This window comes from Talpa europaea (assembly GCF_964194135.1).
Source record: "Talpa europaea genome assembly, chromosome: 13".
Taxonomy (NCBI): Eukaryota; Metazoa; Chordata; class Mammalia; order Eulipotyphla; family Talpidae; genus Talpa; species Talpa europaea.
In genome coordinates, this window is record NC_140080.1 from 32,145,944 (window position 1) to 32,165,892 (window position 19,949).

At 43.0% G+C, this 19,949-nt stretch overlaps 1 protein-coding gene across 1 annotated transcript in view; it reads right to left on the reverse strand.

Moving 5' to 3' along the window:
- ETF1 (eukaryotic translation termination factor 1) overlaps positions 1 to 14,907 on the reverse strand; it is a gene marked incomplete at both ends in the record, with an annotated part of 28,248 nt that extends 13,341 nt beyond the window's left edge. The window contains one exon of the mRNA XM_084252128.1: positions 14,822 to 14,907. Coding sequence (XP_084108254.1) covers positions 14,822 to 14,907 — 86 coding nt within the window. The remainder of the gene's footprint in view (positions 1 to 14,821) is intronic.
- Positions 14,908 to 19,949: the final 5,042 nt, after the last annotated feature.

Here is a 19,949-nt window from a genome sequence, read left to right on the forward strand (position 1 = left end):
GTTGGGTTTCATACAAGCAGATTAAAGTTTTTTCCAGGGAAGTTCCCAAACCAAATCAACACTCATTTAACCTCCAACAAGTCATCAAAGTCGTTAGACCAGTTTGTGTAAACATCAAAATAAAATCAAGGAAGTGGAATATTTCATTTTCAAGTAGAGCAAACGACCCACAGGGGAGAATGAGAAATGAAGTTCTCACTAAGGAGTTGCTTGCTACATATATGGACTATAACCTTCTTTAATTTTTAATATTTTTATTCACTCTTGTGCTTTGTCACAATTACCACTTTTTCAAAATCAAAAGGCTCTCATTCAAGAGCCATTAATCATGAAGTACAGCAATGAATGATTCACAGGCAGATCGTAAAAACTGGCTGACCAACACACAACAGACAACAATGTGCTGCTTAAGGCTTCCGGGTCTCTGCTCTCAGATTTCTTGTTATCACTTTAGGGATACTGTCCCTTATCACAGACGGTTCACTAAAACTTCCACCAGAGGACTAACATCTGAGAATAAAGCAGCTGGGAGACAGGAGGAAGAAGTAGTTGTAAATAGACTAAATACAGACAGTAAACAAAACTAGACAAAATTCAGGAAGGAAGAGAACTTAAAGGAACAGCTGATAGTTATCCCTTCCCTCAGCTGATAGCTGCAGCCTTTGGATGCCAGGGGCTTTCTGATGCAGCCCCAAACAGGAAAATGTAGGCACTCTTTGACCTGCAAATACCTTATCAAGGCTCACCATCAATATTCAAGAACACTACAGAAAGGTTAAGTGGGAAAAACAAAACACATGTGGTTGCGACAGGCTTGTCTATCCTCCAATATGCCGGAGAACCCCAGAATCCTTGGCAAGTTTTCTAAACATGTAAAACAAATGCTCAGATACAAAGAATAAATAAATATAAATTATCCTTTCACTCTATTCTGATGCAATAACTCTTGAACAGGGAGAATGAAGACAGTGACTAATACATCAGGGAGTCTCAATTTTCAAATAGAATCCAACAAATTCTATTACAGGGCAACAAATCTGACTGTGAGTCTTCACCTATGGGCTTAAAAGGGACTTACAATAAGACTCAACTGCAGGCACACACAAAAAGGTTAATAAAGGTTTTATTTACAAAAAAGGTTGGAAATGAAAGGAATAGCTGAGGAAAAAAAAAAAGGGACAAATTGGTGAATGCGTGCTACCAGTTCCACTGAGCTGGGACCCCAATAGCACGCTGAAAACAGGAGAACCCCCCTCACCCCAACCCTACATGTCCAGTTATATACCAACCCTGGCTGCTTAACGCCACCCTCAGTTCCCAGCAATGCTCCCTTTGGTGGTGACATTATAGGATTTGTAGTCCTCAGTGTCTTGGATCTCTTTGGTCTGGGGTGAGGGTGGGGTCCATAAAGCCTGCTTGTGGAGTTTGTTCAGGACATCCTTGCACCACAATTCTAATAAATACATAACTACAGTTGAGAATCACTGTGTCTGGCTTGCTTTTCAAACCTTTAAGTAGGATCTCTTGGCTTGCTGAACGGAAAGATTCCATGTCCTCATCCCACCTAAAGAAAAGAAATCCACAAAACCCACTTGTTGCAGTAAACTGTGACACAAAACCTAGCAGTAACACAACCACAACAAATTATGACCGAACACGATAGACTTTTATCAGCCAAACATCCACTCCCTTTCAGTGTCCTACCATTCACCTCATCACCTATATATCAGGAAATACTTTCAGGGTTGAACTTGAACGGTCTAGAAAACAATTTACACACACACACACACACACACACACACACACTTTTTTCCCCCAAGCTTTCATCTCAATAGTAGTTTACAACTACTATTTACAACTAGTTTGGTTCTAGGACATGAATGGCCATGGGTTTCACCAATCTCTATTTCTAGGAGTTCCTACGCTAGCAACATTATATTGACCACCAGCTGGAAATCAATTAGTTTCTCTCCAATTTCTACTTCTTTAACAAAATCATCTGTATTTTATCTGCTGTGGGATCCCAGTTTTCTCCTTTTACCAATACACAAAACGAAGGCTAAACTTTGAAATATAAGCAATGTTTCTGATAGGGGTTTATTTTGGGAACAAGTGGGTAGTTAGGAACACAAGTTTTATCCTCACAGGCCATTGTGAATTCATGTCCTTGTGCTATCTGCATGAGCTAGGACAAATCACTTAAATCCCACCGCACAAGGTCATAGGATTCTATTTTTTTAAAAAAGGGCAAGTGTCTAACATTAATAGCAGATAGTACAATCTCACTAAATGTTAACTAGATGGAACTCCAGATTCTTGTCCCCCTTACTCCCTACCCTTTAAAAGAAAAGAGTTAGCATTACAACATAGCTAGAAGTAGGAAGACAAAAAGCAATGTTAGTTCAGTTGAAGTCTTACTTGAATCTGAGTAGGCCCAAAGAGAGAAAAGACTAGATTATGGTTAAGTGATGATCACCTTAATCAGATTATAGGATCTGCCAAATCTTCCAACAAAAGAAAGAAACCAAAAATGCAGTTCAAAACAGCATGGTCAGGGCCTCCCCGGTGGCGCAGCGGTTGAGCGCTGGGTTGCGAAGCTGCCCGCAGCCTCTGCAGCATCGGTTCGATCCCCGGCTGCTCTCCAGCCACCGAAGGAGGGTCCTACATGGCGCGCAGACCTCTCCTGCCGCCCGCTGCTCCCCTCAGCAGTGTACTTCGGTCCTTCTGCCTGTTCTGCATCCTGCTCTGGCTCTGGTGAATTCTCTCACTCTCCTGCGCCTCTGACTGTACCCAGTGCTTGTATGCATGTATGTATAAATCAATCAATCAATAAATCTTAAAAAAAAAAAAAAAACAGCATGGTCAGAACACCAGAAACACGTCTTTGTAATTTATCATAAGGGAGGAATATAGAAATTCATTCCTCTCCAAAACTTTATTTTTTATTTATTTTTTTTTAAAGATTTATTTTTATTTATTTATACAAGCACTGGGTACAGTCAGAAGCACGGGAGGGTGAGAGAATTCACCAGAGCCAGAGCAGGGAGCAGAGCAGGCAGAAGGACCGAAGTACACTGCTGAGGGGAGCAGCGGGCGGCAGGAGAGGTCTGCGCGCCATGTGGGACCCTCCTCCGGTGGCCAGGGAGCAGCCGGGGATCGAACCAGCGCTGCAGAGGCTGCGGGCAGCTTCGCAACCCAGCGCTCAACCGCTGCACCACCGGGGAGGCCCTTTATTATTTTTTAAAAGATTTATTTATACATACAAGAACTGGGATACAGGCCAGAGATGCAGCGGGTGAGAGGATTCACCAGAGACAGAGTGGGGAACAGAACAGGAGGATTGACTGAAATACACCGCTGTGGGGAGCAGCGGGCGAGTCAGGAGAGGTCTGCTGCACCATGTGGGTCACCTCCCTGGTCAGGGATGGAACTTGGGCTGCAGTAGCTGTGGATAGCCTCATAAGCTGTGTCTTAACCCCCTGCGCCACCAGGGAGGCCACCTCTTCAAAACTTTAAATGGTTACATGAAAAGTGACTTTATCTCACAGTTGTGACATGGGTTTAGTATTTTGATATTACCCATAGTCAGTTCCTTCAAAGATCTGACCTGTTTTCTCTTCTGCCCAGTATTCAAAAGGCACTTAGTGTGTACAATAGGTCTACTTTAGGTTCTTGAGGGCAGAAATCATTTTAGCATACACTGGATTCTCAAATATTTGATGAATGAATAGTTAACTCTATATCAGAAAAGGGCCTTCTCTATAAAGCTCTTTCTAAGCAGCTCCGGAGATTTTTTCTAAACCGCCAAATAAAATGCCAATTAAAAATGATTTTGTTAATCTCTGCAGAGGAATTAATATGTGCCTAAAATGACTAACTGTCCCTCCATTAGCATCCTATCCTATTGTTAGTCTTTTTACCATAAAGAAAATCAATACTTTTCAGAGTACCTTCCTTTGCAGCCCTTAATTTCGTTTCTTCTCACCTACTTGCTCTTCGCTACCAATATCATCTATGATGCAGGTGAGAGGTAGATGGAACTGCTTTTTTATAAACACCAAACTAGGAGGAAACTAAGAGGATTCTGTTACTAAGCAAAAAGGTCAGACAAAACTTTCTGAAATATTGTGCACTCCACCTGGGGTCAGATGCCAGTAGCAGATATGTAGAGGACTATTTATGAGAACTAAGAACTGAACATTTTGAGACATTAAAGGTACCCTTTAACTTAGAGAATAGAGTAACTCAGATGCCCCAAAAATTTTCAGCAAAAAGTTTACAAAGGTTCAGTGGAGTGTTTTATCCTCAAGAGCACCAAGATTACTCACATATACATCTGGTGGCATATCAGCTGCTTCTACAATCACAATCATTTACTTTGTCTTAAAAATTGTAACAATGTCACAAAATTAACCAAGTGGAATATTCCATCAGGGAGTAGCAGAAGGTGGAAAATTTTTCTGTGTTGTCACAACAGTGCAAAGCCAGGAAATATCAATTACACCAGCATTAGGGACCCTACAAACAAGAAATTCCACCACACTTCTTTCTTAACCACTTTGCAAGAACTTTTCAAATAAAACAAAAGTCATAGCTTTTCTCTTAATCTTCTAATACACAAATCAGCTTCAGGGAAAGCACTAAAAATCAAGTTATTTCCCCTCACCACCCCCAAAGCTCGTTAAGAATAGAGATGTTTGGTACCCAAGTCCTTCATTGGGTAGATCTGCAAAAGAGCATGCCTCCGTTATCATTGGTTCCTTGGTCTCAGCACACTCACTCCCTCTAGTAAATCACAAACCTCCTTGCACAAGAGTCACAAGTCCCTCTTTTCAGAAGAGAATGGGAGATGTTTCTATTCAGCAAAAGAGATATTAATTGAAAAGCAAGGGAATGTGGTTAAGGTAGGATCATAAGCTCTGAAATGAGAAAGTGGAAAACAGAATTTAGCACTGTAACTTACTAGGCATTCTGCACTTCAACATTTTCACCCATGAAATGCCAATTACAGCTTTCCTCACACAACCATTCTGAAGAGTCAAAATGTATGCTATTCAACTCATCTTAAGAAAAACAGTTTTGTGGGCCTCCCCGGTGGCGCAGCGGTTGAGCGCTGGGTTGCGAAGCTGCCCGCGGCCTCTGCGGCACCGGTTCGATCCCCGGCTGCTCCCCGGCCACCGGAGGAGGGTCCCACATGGTGCGCAGACCTCTCCTGCCGCCCGCTGCTCCCCTCAGCAGTGTACTTCGGTCCTTCTGCCTGCTCTGCTCTCCGCTCTGGCTCTGGTGAATTCTCTCACCCTCCCGCGCTTCTGACTGTACCCAGTGCATGTATAAACAAAAACAAAAACAAAATAAAGAAAGAAAGAAAACATGCCTCTATATAAAAAAAAAAGATTTATTATTAAAAAAAAAAAAAAGAAAAAAAAAAGAAAAACAGTTTTGTTATTGGACCAAGAAGTATCTCCTGAGCCATGAATCTCTAAGGGTCTTTCCTGAGGGTCCTCCTTAAATAAAGGCGAGAAGATGTCAGAAAATGGGGCAGTCAGAAAAGAAAACCTTTTTCCAGGGATAAGCTAAAAATATCCAGAATTATTAAGAAATTGTTTGGGGGGCCTCCCTGGTGGCGCAGCAGTTGAGCGCTGGGCTGCGAGACTGCCCACAGCCTCTGCAGTGCCAGTTCGATCTCCGGCCACTGGGCGAGGGACCCAAATGGCGCGCAGACCTCTCCTGCCGCACCCACTGCTTCCCTCAGCAGTGTACTTTGGTCCTTCTGCCTGTTCTGCTCCCCGCTCCGGCTCTGGTGAATTCTCTCACCCTCCCACGCTTCTGACTGTACCCAGTGCTTGTATAAATAAACAAATAAATAAATCTTAAAAAAAGAAAAAGAAAAAAAGAAAGAAATTGTTTGGGAATCAGTAACAAGTACGTTTTCATTATCTGCAAACTAAAATTTAAACTGAAAGGCAAACTTGCATTTGCACTACCTTTAAGCTAACTGTGCTGACTTTACCAATAAGGTATCACATGGGCAATAATACCCTGAAAGCTCACCAACCAGCAACCAACAGAAAGCGTTTGGATCTAATTTCAGGCTAAGTGGTTTGTAATAAAGAGTGAATTTCAATTACAAGTTCTAAGTTGTAGGTCAGTTAGAGCTCCACTTCATCACATATCAGCCAAACAATGCTATTGCCCAAAGCAACATTTTTCGATACTTGCCTAGCCTAGAAAATCTGAGTAGTCAAACAATCTCTTGGTTTTTGACATCAAACACCTCATTCAGGATCCTTGTTAGCTGCTTACAGCACACCCCCTTTAATATGTGCTGTTTTTTTTTTTTTTTTAAAGATTTAGTTATTTATTTATACAAGCACTGGGTACAGTCAGAAGTGCGGGAGGGTGAGAGAATTCACCAGAGCCAGAGTGGGGAGCAGAACAGGCAGAAGGACCGAAGTACACTGCTGAGGGGAGCAGCGGGCGGCAGGAGAGGTATGGGCGCCATGTGGGACCCTCCTCCGATGGCCGTGGATCAAACCGCCACAGTGGAGGCTGCGGGCAGCTTCACAACCCAGCGCTCAACTGCTGCATATAGGGCTGGAAATGGCTTCTAGTATCAGTTCAGGGTTGTGTTTTACACTATGTTCTCATTGTATTACATATTTTCAAAATGTCTAGTGTCAAACTCATAGTGGGTATTTGATAAATGCTATAACTCAATGGATTAATAGTAAAAAAGCATTTGTGGGTTTCATTTTTCACATATTTCAATATAAGTTGGGGGGGAGGGAAGGACGCACCTAATTTAGAAGGCCACACACACATTGGGGAATAGATAAGCTTTTGCCTATTTGGGATTTGTCTATTTAAATGAGGCCTTTTAGAGGATCAGATAAAAAAATGGGAAAACAGAAGAGTAAAGGCCCCAAACCTCCAAATTGTATGCACGACAAGCAGCTGTCAGGCATCTAAAAATGTAAAGTTCTTGGAAGTGGGTAGGAAGGACAGTGACAATAGTAAAGGCAAAGTATACACTAGATGAAAGCTTTATGTCTAAAAATACTCATGTTAAAATAAAGCTATGAAACAACTTAAAGAAGGATAAAGCAAACAAATACATATTAAGGCACCTATTACATACCATGTTTTAAAGTAGATGAAAGAGAAAAGGCTGGATTAAAGCACAGAAAGGTTGATCAATCTACAAAATGTAAAAGAATAAAGTCAGCTTATACATTTGTATATATGAGAGATTAATAATGAAATTATGGCTTTTAATCCAAATCAATTGTTTTGGGGGAGCTTGAAACCATTCTTTATCCTACAACAACAAAGAGACAACAGATCAAAAATGGGCAAGAGACCTAAATAAACACGATTGTAAGACATTCATATGGTCTATGGGCACGTGAAAAATTGTTCAACATCATTTATTATAAGGGAAATGCAAACCAAAACTACAATGGCATACCACCTCACCCCTGGGAGAATGGCCTGTATCAAAAAGAAGAGAAACAACAAACATTGGCAAGGATGTGGAGAAAAAGGAATACTCCTCTACTATTGGTGGGAATGTAATTTGGTGGAGTGTCTGTGGAAAACAGTAGACACCTCAAAAAAAAAGAAAAAGAAATCCCTCATGATCCAGCAATATCTCTGTCATGTTTTTACCCAAAGAATATGAAAAACTTATTTAGTCCTAAATTCATGGCAGCACTTTTCACAATCGCCAAGCCATGGAACCAACCTAACTAAATACCCATAGATAAATTGTGGAGGGCCTCCCTGGTGGTGCAAGGGGTTAAGCACAGAACTGTGAAGCTATCAGCAGTCTCTGAAGCAACAGTTTGATCCCCGGCTGGCCAGGAAGCTACCCACATGGCGCAGCAGACCTCTCCTATCTCGACTGCTGCTCCCCTCAGCAGTGTATTTCAGTCAGTCTGCCTGTTCTGTTCCCCACTCTGTCTCTTGTGAATCCTCTCAACCCCCCTCCTCACACCTCTGGCCTACATTCCAGTTCTTGTATGCATAAATAAATAAATCTTAAAAAAAAAAAAAAAGGAAACTGTGGAAATACACTCAATACTCACTGCCTTCTGGGACAACATTGATATGCCCTGAGGTGATTATGCTAAATGAAATGTCAGAAGGTGAAACACAGATATTAGACGGTTTCACTTATCTGTGGAATATAAATAAAAAGACACACTGGCAAAGTATACAAAAACAATCTTCAGGCTCTGTGGAGGTTTGATGGAGGATGAGTGAAGCATGTACACATAAGGAGAAATAAATGTAACCCCAAATTAATGTAGAGATGTAAACAACTGACCCAAAAATGAGAAGAATTTATTCTATTTTCTTAATCTTCACTTAGATTTGAGGGAAAAAAAAAAAAAGACAAAGGGGAAGTTTTCATTCTAATAGTAGGTTGCAAAGTGTGTCCAAAGGTATGAGATAAAGCTATTACCAGAGACGACTTCATCATGTTCTCTGAGGCCAGTGCTCTTATGAGAAACCTCATAATTTCCAAGCTGCTGGGAAAAAACTCTTCGAATCTCCCTAATTCCTTCTCCCCCTCACTAAGATAGTAGGATACTGAAGAATTACAAGACACCTACAGAATGTATCCTAGGAGAAGGTTCTATTCTGAGATCCCTGGAGAAATTTTCCCTGTCCAAGTTCTCAATTGGACAGTTCCAGCAGTGGGCCTGGGGAAAGAGGTCATTTTTGCCTTGATTCTTCAAATAGGATCTAAAACCATTCAGTCAAGCTGTAAAACAGACATTTCAAGTTTTCTCATAACCAAACATCTTTCTAGCACAAGATGTGCTTTGAGCACATTCTCATACTCAAGCTCATAGAAAACACACCCTCTGCTAAAAGTGAGTGGGGCCCTAACCTGCACTGTACATGGTGACATGGTGGTGCAATTAGGCTCTCCTGCTTACCTAGGGCATTGTCCAGATTAATCTTTCCTTCCCTGCAAGACTAAGTATAGGTGGTATCACAATGAGAAGTCTGTCAAGAGTTGAAATTCAAAGAGTAACTGTTCACTGGATTCAGTGTATAGAACACCACGCCAGAATACAGTGACCGTCAGGACTAGTGCTGAATTGAGACAGGCAGCCTATGACATATGGGGTGAACTGAGGACCACTCCTATCAAACACACTCCTATTTTCCCTTCTTCCCTTTACTACTGTTTTTCTCTCTCTCACAGTTCAGAGTGTTGTGGTATCTGTAGTCTGATCCCTTAAGAAGAGGCCACCAAGACCCCTGTAGTTAACTGTTCTACACTCATTCTCTTCTCAGGAAATCAAGTATTTTAATTTTTGACTATTCTCTCCCAGGGTCTTTTACCAGTATAAATATCAGAGGCAGAAAGGAGGTGGGTGGTTCAAGCAGAAGAGAGGATGGAGAAAATAAAACCCTCCTGAAGAGCTTGAATGCTTTGGTATTAAGTATAAAAGACTACAAAGTATCACTTTAGTTATAACCAATCCCTTAAAGATACAAAGAACTAAAGTAAAGTACCTGCAGTTTCACTACTTTTAAGAACATTTCAAGTACTATACACATGAATGTTTTATAAATCAACAAGTTTCACTTGGAAAAGGTATCAAGCACATTTATCCAAATCATATTAAAAACCTGTCCATATTACACATCTATAAGATTTGAAAAAACTTATTTAATATCTCAAAAAATTAATTAACTTTTAATTATAAGTGAGTAGTTTTGTGGAGATTAAAAAAGATGGTTATGTGGAATCCCCCCGTATTTATCAGGACTTTTCAAGACTCCAGGGGATGTCTGAAAAACAGATAGTAGTAAACTCTGGGTATGTTTTTCCCATACAGATTTATGATAACATTTAATTTATAAACCAGGCACAGAAAGAGATTAACAATAGTAAAACAGAACATTTTTAACAATCTGCAGTGACAAAAGTTATGTGGATATGATTTTTCAGAATTCCTAACATTTTCAGATCATGGCTGACTGTACCCGAAACTGTGGAAAGCAAAATGGGGGAAGGTGGGGTAAGGAAAGGGATGATGTTGGTCTTTGTCCTGACTTTTGGCAGGACTAGTAAAATCCGTAGAATTTCCTATTTCTTTCTTTTTTGGGTCATCCATAGTTCCTTTGGAGCAAACCTAAGTTTATGCTAATTAGGTGACTTAGGTAGGAAACCTAACTAATCTCAGGATGAGATTAATTCCCAGAAAGACCAAGTGATTCTGTGGGATGGAATTTTCAGCCCCATTGTGGAACGTGGGGGGTAGGGTTGGGATTGTAGATTAAACTATTAAAAACTCTTGAATAGGATTTAATGAACTTCTGGGTTGGTAAACCTTTCAGGGCTTCCCACTATGTACCTTTTCTTTTTAAAGATTTATTTCCATTTATCTATACAAGCACTAGGCACAGTCAGAAGCGCGGGAGGGTGAGAGAATTCACCAGAGCCAGAGCGGGAAGCAGAGCAGGCAGAAGGACCGAAGTACACTGCTGAGGGGAGCAGCGGGCGGCAGGAGAGGTCTGCGCACCATGTGGGACCCTCCTCCAGTGGCCGGGGAGCAGCCAGGGATTGAAATGGCTCTGCAGAGGCTGAGGGCAGCTTCGCAACCCAGTGCTCAACTGCTGCGCCACCGGGGAAGCCCCCACTATGTACCTTTTCACCTGTATCCTTTATAATGTAATATCCTTTGTAATATATTACAAAGCAAACATAAACCTGTTTCCCCGAGTTCTGTGGGCCATTGTAGCAAATGGCTGAAACTGAGGAGTCATAACAACCTCCAATTTACAGGCTGTTGGTGAGAAGTAGGGGAGGCCTGGTCTCACCTTGTAAGTGGGGTCAGTCTTGTGAGACTGAGTCCTTTACTTTGTGGGATCTAATGCCAACTCCAGGTTGTGTCAGATCTGAATTAAATTACAGGACACGTAGCAGAGAACTGGAGAATGCTTAGTGTGGGGGAAAAAAACCTCACACATCTGGTATTCAAAGCCGTGAAGAGTCACATCACCCCACACCAAGAGTTATGTCTGGGGATAAGAAGTCACGGCCATATAATTTGTATTTTGTTCAGAGTCAAGATCTCTTAAGTTATTTTTAACCAAACAGTAAGCTTTAAAAATGCTGAAGGACCATAGACCAAATAAAGTTTACAGAACCATGCTGATCTTATTTGACTGTGCCTGCATTTTATCTGAAATATACAAGGTTCCCCGCTGAAGGTAAGTGAAAAAATATTCTAACACTCACAGACATAACTTAGCTCAAACTAACCTTGTCTGTTCCTTTGTCACATTCACTATTGCCCATGACCAGGACAGGCTATGATTATTTCTTTATCTAAAAACTATGAAGCTCCCAACACTATTTCTGGGGCTACCTCATGCCGGCTCAGAAGACACCAGAAAAAAACAACAACCAAAATTTCCCACCTACCTTTCCTCTAACATATGTTCATCTGCTTTAGCTCCTTATTCAGAATAAGGACAAGCACAGCTCCGTTCACATGGCCCTAGTTCCAGTTTTGGCTTATATATACATATGTCCTCATTAAACCAACTATAGAGAATATGCCAGAAGCAATCATAAACTGGGAAGAACTACCACTAACTTTAAGTGGCACGTATGTAGAGCAAAAAAACCGGCTGATTATTTTCCTAGCACATCCTGAAACTAGCATTCAGTCAGGCTTATATGAAACTAAATAGCACGTTCCACTCAACTTAAATTCAGTTACATGTAATAATCCTCAACTCAGAAAATTAAGTATGATGCTGGCTACAAAAACTGACTCCTAGTCAAGTTCTCCATTTTAGACATTTTGGCTCCCACAAATGCACTTCTAAGACAATAACATAGTCTGTTATAAGCTCAGATTACAATTTGAGTAAATCCAGTCTTACAGTTTTTTGAAAACATAAAACAATTCCATTGTCCAATAGACTACACTGGTTCAAATCCTGGACTCTGCTACATTCTAGCTCTGTGACGCTTTGGAGAGTAAATTATTTAATCTCTCAGCCTCAGTTGCCCTGTCTATCAAATGGTGGCTGTTGTGAGGATTAAACGAAGTTATGTTTGCTTGACACAGTGTCTATATTATACTAGTGACTAAGGGCTCAATAAATTATCATGCTCTGTAACTTCAATATTTAATTAGTCAATTTTGCAGGAGGTTTCTTTTAAACCTACACTATATTTGGGTCATATAAAGAAGCAATCACATATTGCCTATTTCTATTTTAAAATTACTTTTATCCCAGCATTACTTAGTGGTGTTTAAAACCAATGAATCTGACTCACATGCTCAGAATTCTACACTGCTGTGACAGGCCAAAGAAAACAAACAAACCCCCAAAACAACTTCATTTCCGGGACAATTCTATTAATTCACCACTCCACTGCACTATCAAAGTGCTAATAACCGTGGTTCAACCCATTAGTTTTCTCTTAAAACACACAGGTTGCACCCAAACACCAGCAAATAGATTTGTTTGCCATTCAGTTTATCTTTAAAATCCATTAATTTGCCCCAAAAATATTTCAGAGTGATGTAAAGAAGGTAGAACATTTCTTACTGTATATTGATAAGTGAAACAGCCTGATTTTAATATAATTTAGTCATAAAAAAAGCTATTCCTGAAAAGGAACTATTACGTATTGGGGAACATGAGTCCAACAGAATCAACTGTCACTCCCTTACTGATGCCCACAGATGGCTGAGATTTTAAATTTTCGAGATGTATCAAGATACAACCTCTGAATAAAAGCAAACCAGGCAATTCAGAAGAAAACTCTCAGTTATTTTATATATCTCAACTCTGTCCAAAATTTTCAAACTATGGCTGGGAAGAAAACTTATGCTTTACACTAATTAAAGAGGTGGAGTCTTTGCAAACTTTACAGAGGAGCATAAAAGTTTCAAGTGGCTAGGCAACATGGCCAGGAAACAATTTAAGAATATTTCCTTCACTAGGCAATAGAAAGGAATGCTCTTCCTTAATAAATTGTGTTATCAATGTAGTGAATTTGTATTTTTGTCTTCCTCAAAGAATACATGTAAACCCCCAAATTAAAGTAACTCAAGAGAACAAATATACAGGTTACATCTCACTTAAAACAAAACAGCAACAATACAATCTATATGAAAGTCATACTCTACTAAAGGATTCAAGTAACACAACAGAAAATCCCAGTGAAACAAAATAACCTGGCTAGTGCACTATGATGGGTCAAGACCTATATTACCCCTTTTGTATTACACTGTCACATTTGGGAAACAATTACTCATTATACCATGTGGCATAGAACCATCTGGGTTCAAGTTCCCATAAGATTATTAATTAGGTCTGAATAGTCTATTAAATTCAAAGAAAAGCAACCTAAAGAATAAAGAGTAAGTTGTAACCTCCAATTCATATTAGAGTAAGAAAAGCCCAAGTCACTGGATAAGGCCAAACTTTCAGAAGTTACATTCCTTAGCAAAACTGTCCTAATTTATTGAGAACGAAACACAAAAGCAAAAGCAATCTGTTAACCCTGAGCCTTATGAGGCGTTAAGAATACCCTATTTCATTAAGTAGTGACAGAGTTTGAGGGGATGGTGATCCTCTAGTTGCTCGCTGCAAATTACTGACAAAGGACAGACCGGGACTGATAGGGGACTGATAGTCAGAATGCCCATTTCTTATGCTGAAAACAACTTTCAACATGGCTTGGGGCAAGCCACTCTGCTATATTAAGAATGCTCAGACACAAAAATATGTAATGTTCCAAACGCATTTTTTTGGGTCTACTTCCTGTAAGTAAAAACTTCCTATAACTAGGAAAACAACAAAATAAATAGAAAACAGGAATGTCATCGACACACCTTCCTAAAATCACTAATCCTTCTATTTTAATTTAAAAACAGTATAATGTTACGATCAGTTTGTAACCAGCCTACCTTCCTACAACAGACACACCCCAATTTCTCACAAAATTTAGAAATAGAGACTCAGAGTCGACCTAATTCAGCTCTGAATGCCAACAAGCCTCAGGGCAAAGGCAACTCTCCACATAAGTTACAGAGAGGCGCAGCTACAGGAACCCTGTTCTTATAGCTCAAATCAAACGGCCACATAATCTGCGTTGCTCTTGGGCAGTATAGATTCGTAAAGTAAAAGCTCCCTTATTCTCCCACCCCGCACACGCTGGCATTTTCAATTTACAGGTAGGTCTGAAACAGCTAAAACCAGGAAGCTCCAGGGAAGTCATCTTAAGACAGCTGCTAAAATCCACAGGCATCGGGGAAGTCAGAAAGAGGTAGTCCCTGACCACCTAGTCTTTCCTGCCCGTCCAAACTTCACCCACACGGGTATCAGAAGGTCGAGAGGGGGAGGCCATTTTAATGAGGTCTGACTGAGGAACAAGAAGAGAGGAAATCAGGGAAGGGCGTTCGGAAAAGAAGGCCGTGCCTTCTCCCCCAACATCACCCGAGTCAGGTGGGCAGCACCTGGAGCTCAGAGGGAGTGGCTGCATTCAAGAGCCTGGGAGGGGTACAAAAGTAACAGCGGTCCACCACGACTGGGTCAAGTGGTTCGAGCCCCGCGAGTGCGGCCACTTACCCCCAAGCGGGGGGAAGGACACTTTCTTGGGCCAACCGGGCAGACGCTCGCCCCTGAGTTGGGGGCTACCACCCAGAGGTCCAGAAGGCGGGAGTTAGCTAGTGCCTGGTTCTCCTCATCCGGCCATGCGGCGCGGGGGCGGCCATCGTGAGGGGTCCGGGAACCAAGAGGGCACGGGGGGGCCGGACGCGGCGCTCACCCGCGGGCCGCCTCCAAGCTCTTGATGAGCTTCTTGATCTTCCAGATCTCCACGTTCCTGTCGGCAGCACTGGGGTCGTCCGCCATCTTCTCGCCTCCTCCTCCCTAGAGCGGCCCGGCGGGGCCCGGAGACACCAAGACCACAGAGTTAGCGCCGCCGCTGGGGCAGAGCGGCTCCCTTCCTTGCCACCCCAGAGAGGCCCTCCTCTTCCCGCCCGGGCGGCCCGCCGCGGTAGTCCCTGGCCTTTCCTTCCCCCGGTTTACCTAAGGGCCCAGTCCTGGGCGGCAGCGGCTGCTCCTCCCCGGCGGCGGCTCCGCGGCGGCGGCTCTGACGTAGGACACCGGCTCCCTCTCTCCAGGCAGCTGCATGTGTTGCAATCCGCTCACATGGGGCCTGTGACATCACTTCCTCCGCCAGAGGCTGAGTGGAAGTCGGCGGGCGGAAGGGAGGGGGCCGGTGCGGAAGAGGGAAAGTTCTGCGCGCGCCGCTACTTTCCATTGGCTCTCGGCGCAGCGTCCTACAATGAGCCTGCCGATTGGCCGCAGCTGTGGCCGCGCTGCCTTGTGAGGTAAGGCCAGGGGGCGGGGAGATACACCTTTCTTCCGGCCCGGCAAACCGAGAGAAGGAAGCGGGCGGAAGCCGGTGGCTCTCGCGATGATTTACTGAGAGCCCCGCCAGACTCGAATGGGGGTGCTTCTTAAAGGGCGAGGCGAAGGAGGCGACGTCTTTTCTGTCGCTCTCACTTCCGTGAAGTGGACGCCTGAGGGTCTGCGACCCGCGCCTGGCCGCTCGGGCTTGGAGTTCGCGGTTTGATTTGAACGTGAGAAACCTTAAAAAAGTGCCTCGCACCACGCGGCTTCAGAGTTGACGAAGCGCTCCGACAGGCGTGCGTCACGCGCGCCCTGACTAGAGTTCAGACTCCGGGTGACTGGCCTGATTGGCTAAGTCTCCCGGTGTGGTCCGGACCCCACCACCAGCAGGGGCCAAAGAGGCGCGTTCATTCTCATTCAAGCCAATCTGGAATCTCTCTGGACCTGAAACTTTGAAGAGGGGCGGGGAGGGAAGACCGCAGCGACCGCCTGAGGTGAAGACCGAGGTATCACATCCCACGTGTGCCTTGGTCCGAGCTACCCGAGCTGTTGAGGATGGAATTGGGGAGAATGTTTAGACAAATGGACAGGTGTGTGTGTTTGTACTTTGCCTTTCTGGTAGGCTATGTAGTCGGCTAGGTAGCCGACTCTTCACCTCAGTTGGACTCTTCTCTTCACCTCAGTTGGACTCATTCCAATATTTGCGCCCAAATTGTGTACCAGACCCGGTTTTCCAGAGGGCACACAGGTGAACCAAGCCGGTGACAGCGCCTACCGCCTGGAGCTTGTGGTTGAGTTTATAACCGTCTGTGGTTTTTTGCTTTCGTGTAAGAAAATAATGGCACAAATACGCAAGTACTTCACTGTGAGAATTTCATGGAAGGGGAGCCCACTCGGGAATGAGACCCAAAGGGTGAGTAGGGGTTTGTCAGGAAAGAGCATAGCACATTTGAGGAACTGCAAAAAAGCCAATATGCTGAAGCTGGGTCAGGGATGGGAAAAAATGAGTTGAGAAGGAATCGGGACAGATCCTGTAGGGCCTTGAAAGCCAAGTTTAGGCGCTTGGCTTCTATCAATACAATGGGCAGCTGACGGGATTTAAAGGTCATAGGTGACACCAAGTTATAGTTTTAAGGAATTGGAGAGACCAAAAGTGAAAGGCTGGAGACCACTGTGGCTGCTGCAGTAATTCTTGTGGAAGAGAGTTGTGTCTTAGACTCTGGTGGTGACAGTGCAAATGGAAGAGATTGGGCTATGAGAACTAGAATAGACGAGACTGGATGAGTGGACTGAAGGAAGAGGAGGAAGCTCCCATGCTACTGAAATGGTTACATGTACTGAGATGCGCAGGCTTTGGGGGATGATTGAGAATTTCATGTTGCTCCTTACTAAGCTTAAAATTGCTTTTAAGAGGGCCTCCCCGGTGGTGCAGCGGTTGAGTGCTGGGTTGCGAAGCTGCCCGCAGCCTCTGCGGCGCTGGTTCTATCCCCGGCTGCTCTCCGGCCACCGGAGAAGGGTCCCACATGGCGCGCAGACCTCTCCTGCCGCCCGCTGCTCCCCTCAGCAGTGTACTTCGGTCCTTCTGCCTGCTCTGCTCCCCGCTCTGGCTCTGGTGAATTCTCTCACCCTCCTGTGCTTCTGACTGTACCCAGTGCTTGTATAAACAAAACAAACAAACAAATAAATAAACATGCCTCTATTAAAAAAAAATTGCTTTTAAGACTTGCAAGTGGTGATGTCAGACAATTGCATTGGTGTGGGTTTTGACTGCATTGTCTATTCCACACCTTGGAGAGAGGAGTACTATTTTCATTTCAGGGACGGGAAAAGTGTGGCAGAAAGATAAAAAGGATTTGTTCAGAGGGTTACTGCTAGTTTATGGTTTCAGACTCCATGTTCATTTCATCATGAAGCAACCACATTACCTGTCTTCCATAGTGTTGGAGCACAGTCATTATTCCTGTAGGACAAGTTTCCCCCAGCAAATGAAGATGGGATCTCTTCTTTAAGTTCCATTTTGTAATTTTTAGCAATACTCACTTATTATATAATAGTTATACTTCTGTGTGCCATTGACTCGACTTGGTAATGACCTTTTAAAGATAAATAGTCATAAACACTGTTTACTGACGGGGTGTATACCAAGTTCTGAGTTTTTCCCTACTTAATATACCATATTGCTTTGATGTAATTTTCTTGCTCATTTTTGTTTATGTTTATAATGTTACTTCAGGTCCATACTTAATAGCTTAATGGACTTTCTAGACTAGCTCACAGGCTGGCTTTTCTGTGTGATTCATGCTGAAGCAAGGTGACATCCCAGATAGAATTGCTGTTTGTCAGCCTTTAAATCCTTGAAACTGGGCCTCCTTGGTGGCGCAAGGGGTTAAGCACAGTGCTGTGAAGCTATCCCCAGCCTCTGCAGCATGAGTTTGATCCCCAGCCAGGGAGCTGCCCGCCTGGCACAGCCAACCTCTCCTGACTGGCTTGCTGCTCCCCTCAGCAGTGTATTTCAGTTGATCTGCCTTTTCTGTTCCCCACTCTGTCTCTAGTGAATCCTCTCACCCCCGCCCCCCGACACCTCTGGCCTGTACCCCAGTTCTTGTATGCATAAATAAATAAATCTTTAAAAAAAATAAATCCTTGAAACTTGGCGATTACCAAAATAGGTAATGTGTTTCTTGGAATATTTTGGACCCAGGCAATTTTCAGTAGAGCCTGGTTGCTATACTTTCCTAGTTGCTGCAAACTCATCCTCTATGCACTTTAGAATTGGAAATCAGTATGTTAGAAGTAAAGGCATGGGACTTTAGTAGAAGAGATTTCAGAGGACTAGAGCAGCAATGCTATTTCATACCTAAACAAAAGGGAGGCTTCTTAAATGGGACCACAATCAGTGTCCAGGACAAAGCTCCTGTGATAAAGGGAGATAGAGATTTTTTAAAAATAACATATGGTGAGAACAGACTATATAACCACTGGGCACAGGTTGTTCTCTGAAAATGGAAGGAATTTTGAGTACTTGATGGTTTCAAGACTTCCTCCTCAGTGCTGACATTAGGGAATAAAAGTTAAATATTGGGGCATAGTTGACATTCCTGTCTAAAGGGGGAGGGAAGGAGAAGGAATGGATTGCTTTAATGTTGAAATCACCAATAGTAGCTTGAAAACACAGGGGCTATTAGGTGCAAAATGAAATAATTGGTTGCTGATTGGGAGGCCATTTTAAAAGTAACCAAGGTGAAGAAGGCAGAGAAGGAATGGTTGTAGAATGGTTTGCTAAGGGCTGTTTATACCTTTATAACTTTGACTCTTTTTTTTTTTTTTTTTTAACCTTTCACTCGTTTGGAAGTCTTTGGGGTTGTTGGTGAGACCTATAGAGCGAGGCAGCCTAAGGTTTGAACATGACTCTGCCCCTTACCTTGGGCAAATCACTTTTGAAATCCATAGGAATCTCAATTTTCTCATCTGAAAAGTGAGGATGCTTACTATTTTGTGGGATTTGGATTTAATAACTTACATAAAGTGCCTAGTACTTTTCCAGCAAGAATAGGTCATCAGGGAGTGCTCTCTTTTAGTTTCTCCTAATTTATTTCATCTTTTTTTGAGTATTTGAGGTACTCCTTAATGACCTGAGATTCCTTCCATCAATAACCAACACTTTACAAGGTTTCCCATCTCCATCAGTTTTGTACCGGCTTAATGTTTCTCCTAGTTTCTTGTTGCCATTAACCTTAATTAGGCTGGTTTGGTATCTATTTAGCACAGAGGGTCTCCATCAACTTGACATGGGAAGGCTCTTCACAGTTGGATGCAAGCACACAATGATGGGCTTGGCACTTGCTAAAGCTTTGGCAAGTAAATGAATTCCATGTGCTTGGCTGTTGTGAATGAGGGCAGTCCTCAGCACCTCTTGAAAAGCTGTTTGTTCTTTTACTTTAAAATTTTCCCTTCTTGGGCCTCCCCGGTGGCGCAGCGGTTGAGCGCTGGGTTGCGAAGCTGCCTGCAGCCTCTGCAGCGCTGGTTCGATCCCCAGCTGCTCCAAGGCCACCGGAGGAGGGTCCCACATGGCGCGCAGACCTCTCCTGCCGCCCGCTGCTCCCCTCAGCAGTGTACTTCAGTCCTTCTGCCTGTTCTGCTCCCTGCTCTGGCTCTGGTGAATTCTCTCACCCTCCCACGCTTCTGACTATACCCAGTGCTTATATAAAATAAATAAATTAAAAAAAATAATAAAATTTTCCCTTCTTTAAAAAAAAAATTGAGGTAACATTAATTTTTTAACACTGTATAGATTCCAAGAATACATTTTCTCACCGTGTCCACCACCACATCTCCAGTCACCATCCAACACCAACCAATCAACCCCTTCAAACCATTCTCATCCTACTCCTTCCTCTCTTTTAACTCTCATTCTGTTGTCAGAGTATATAGGAGCTTGTTTTCATTTTATTTATATTTCACAAATGAGTGAAGTCCTACAGTATTTGTCTTTCTTCAGATTTATTTCACTTAGCATAATCCTTTCAAGGTCCATCCAT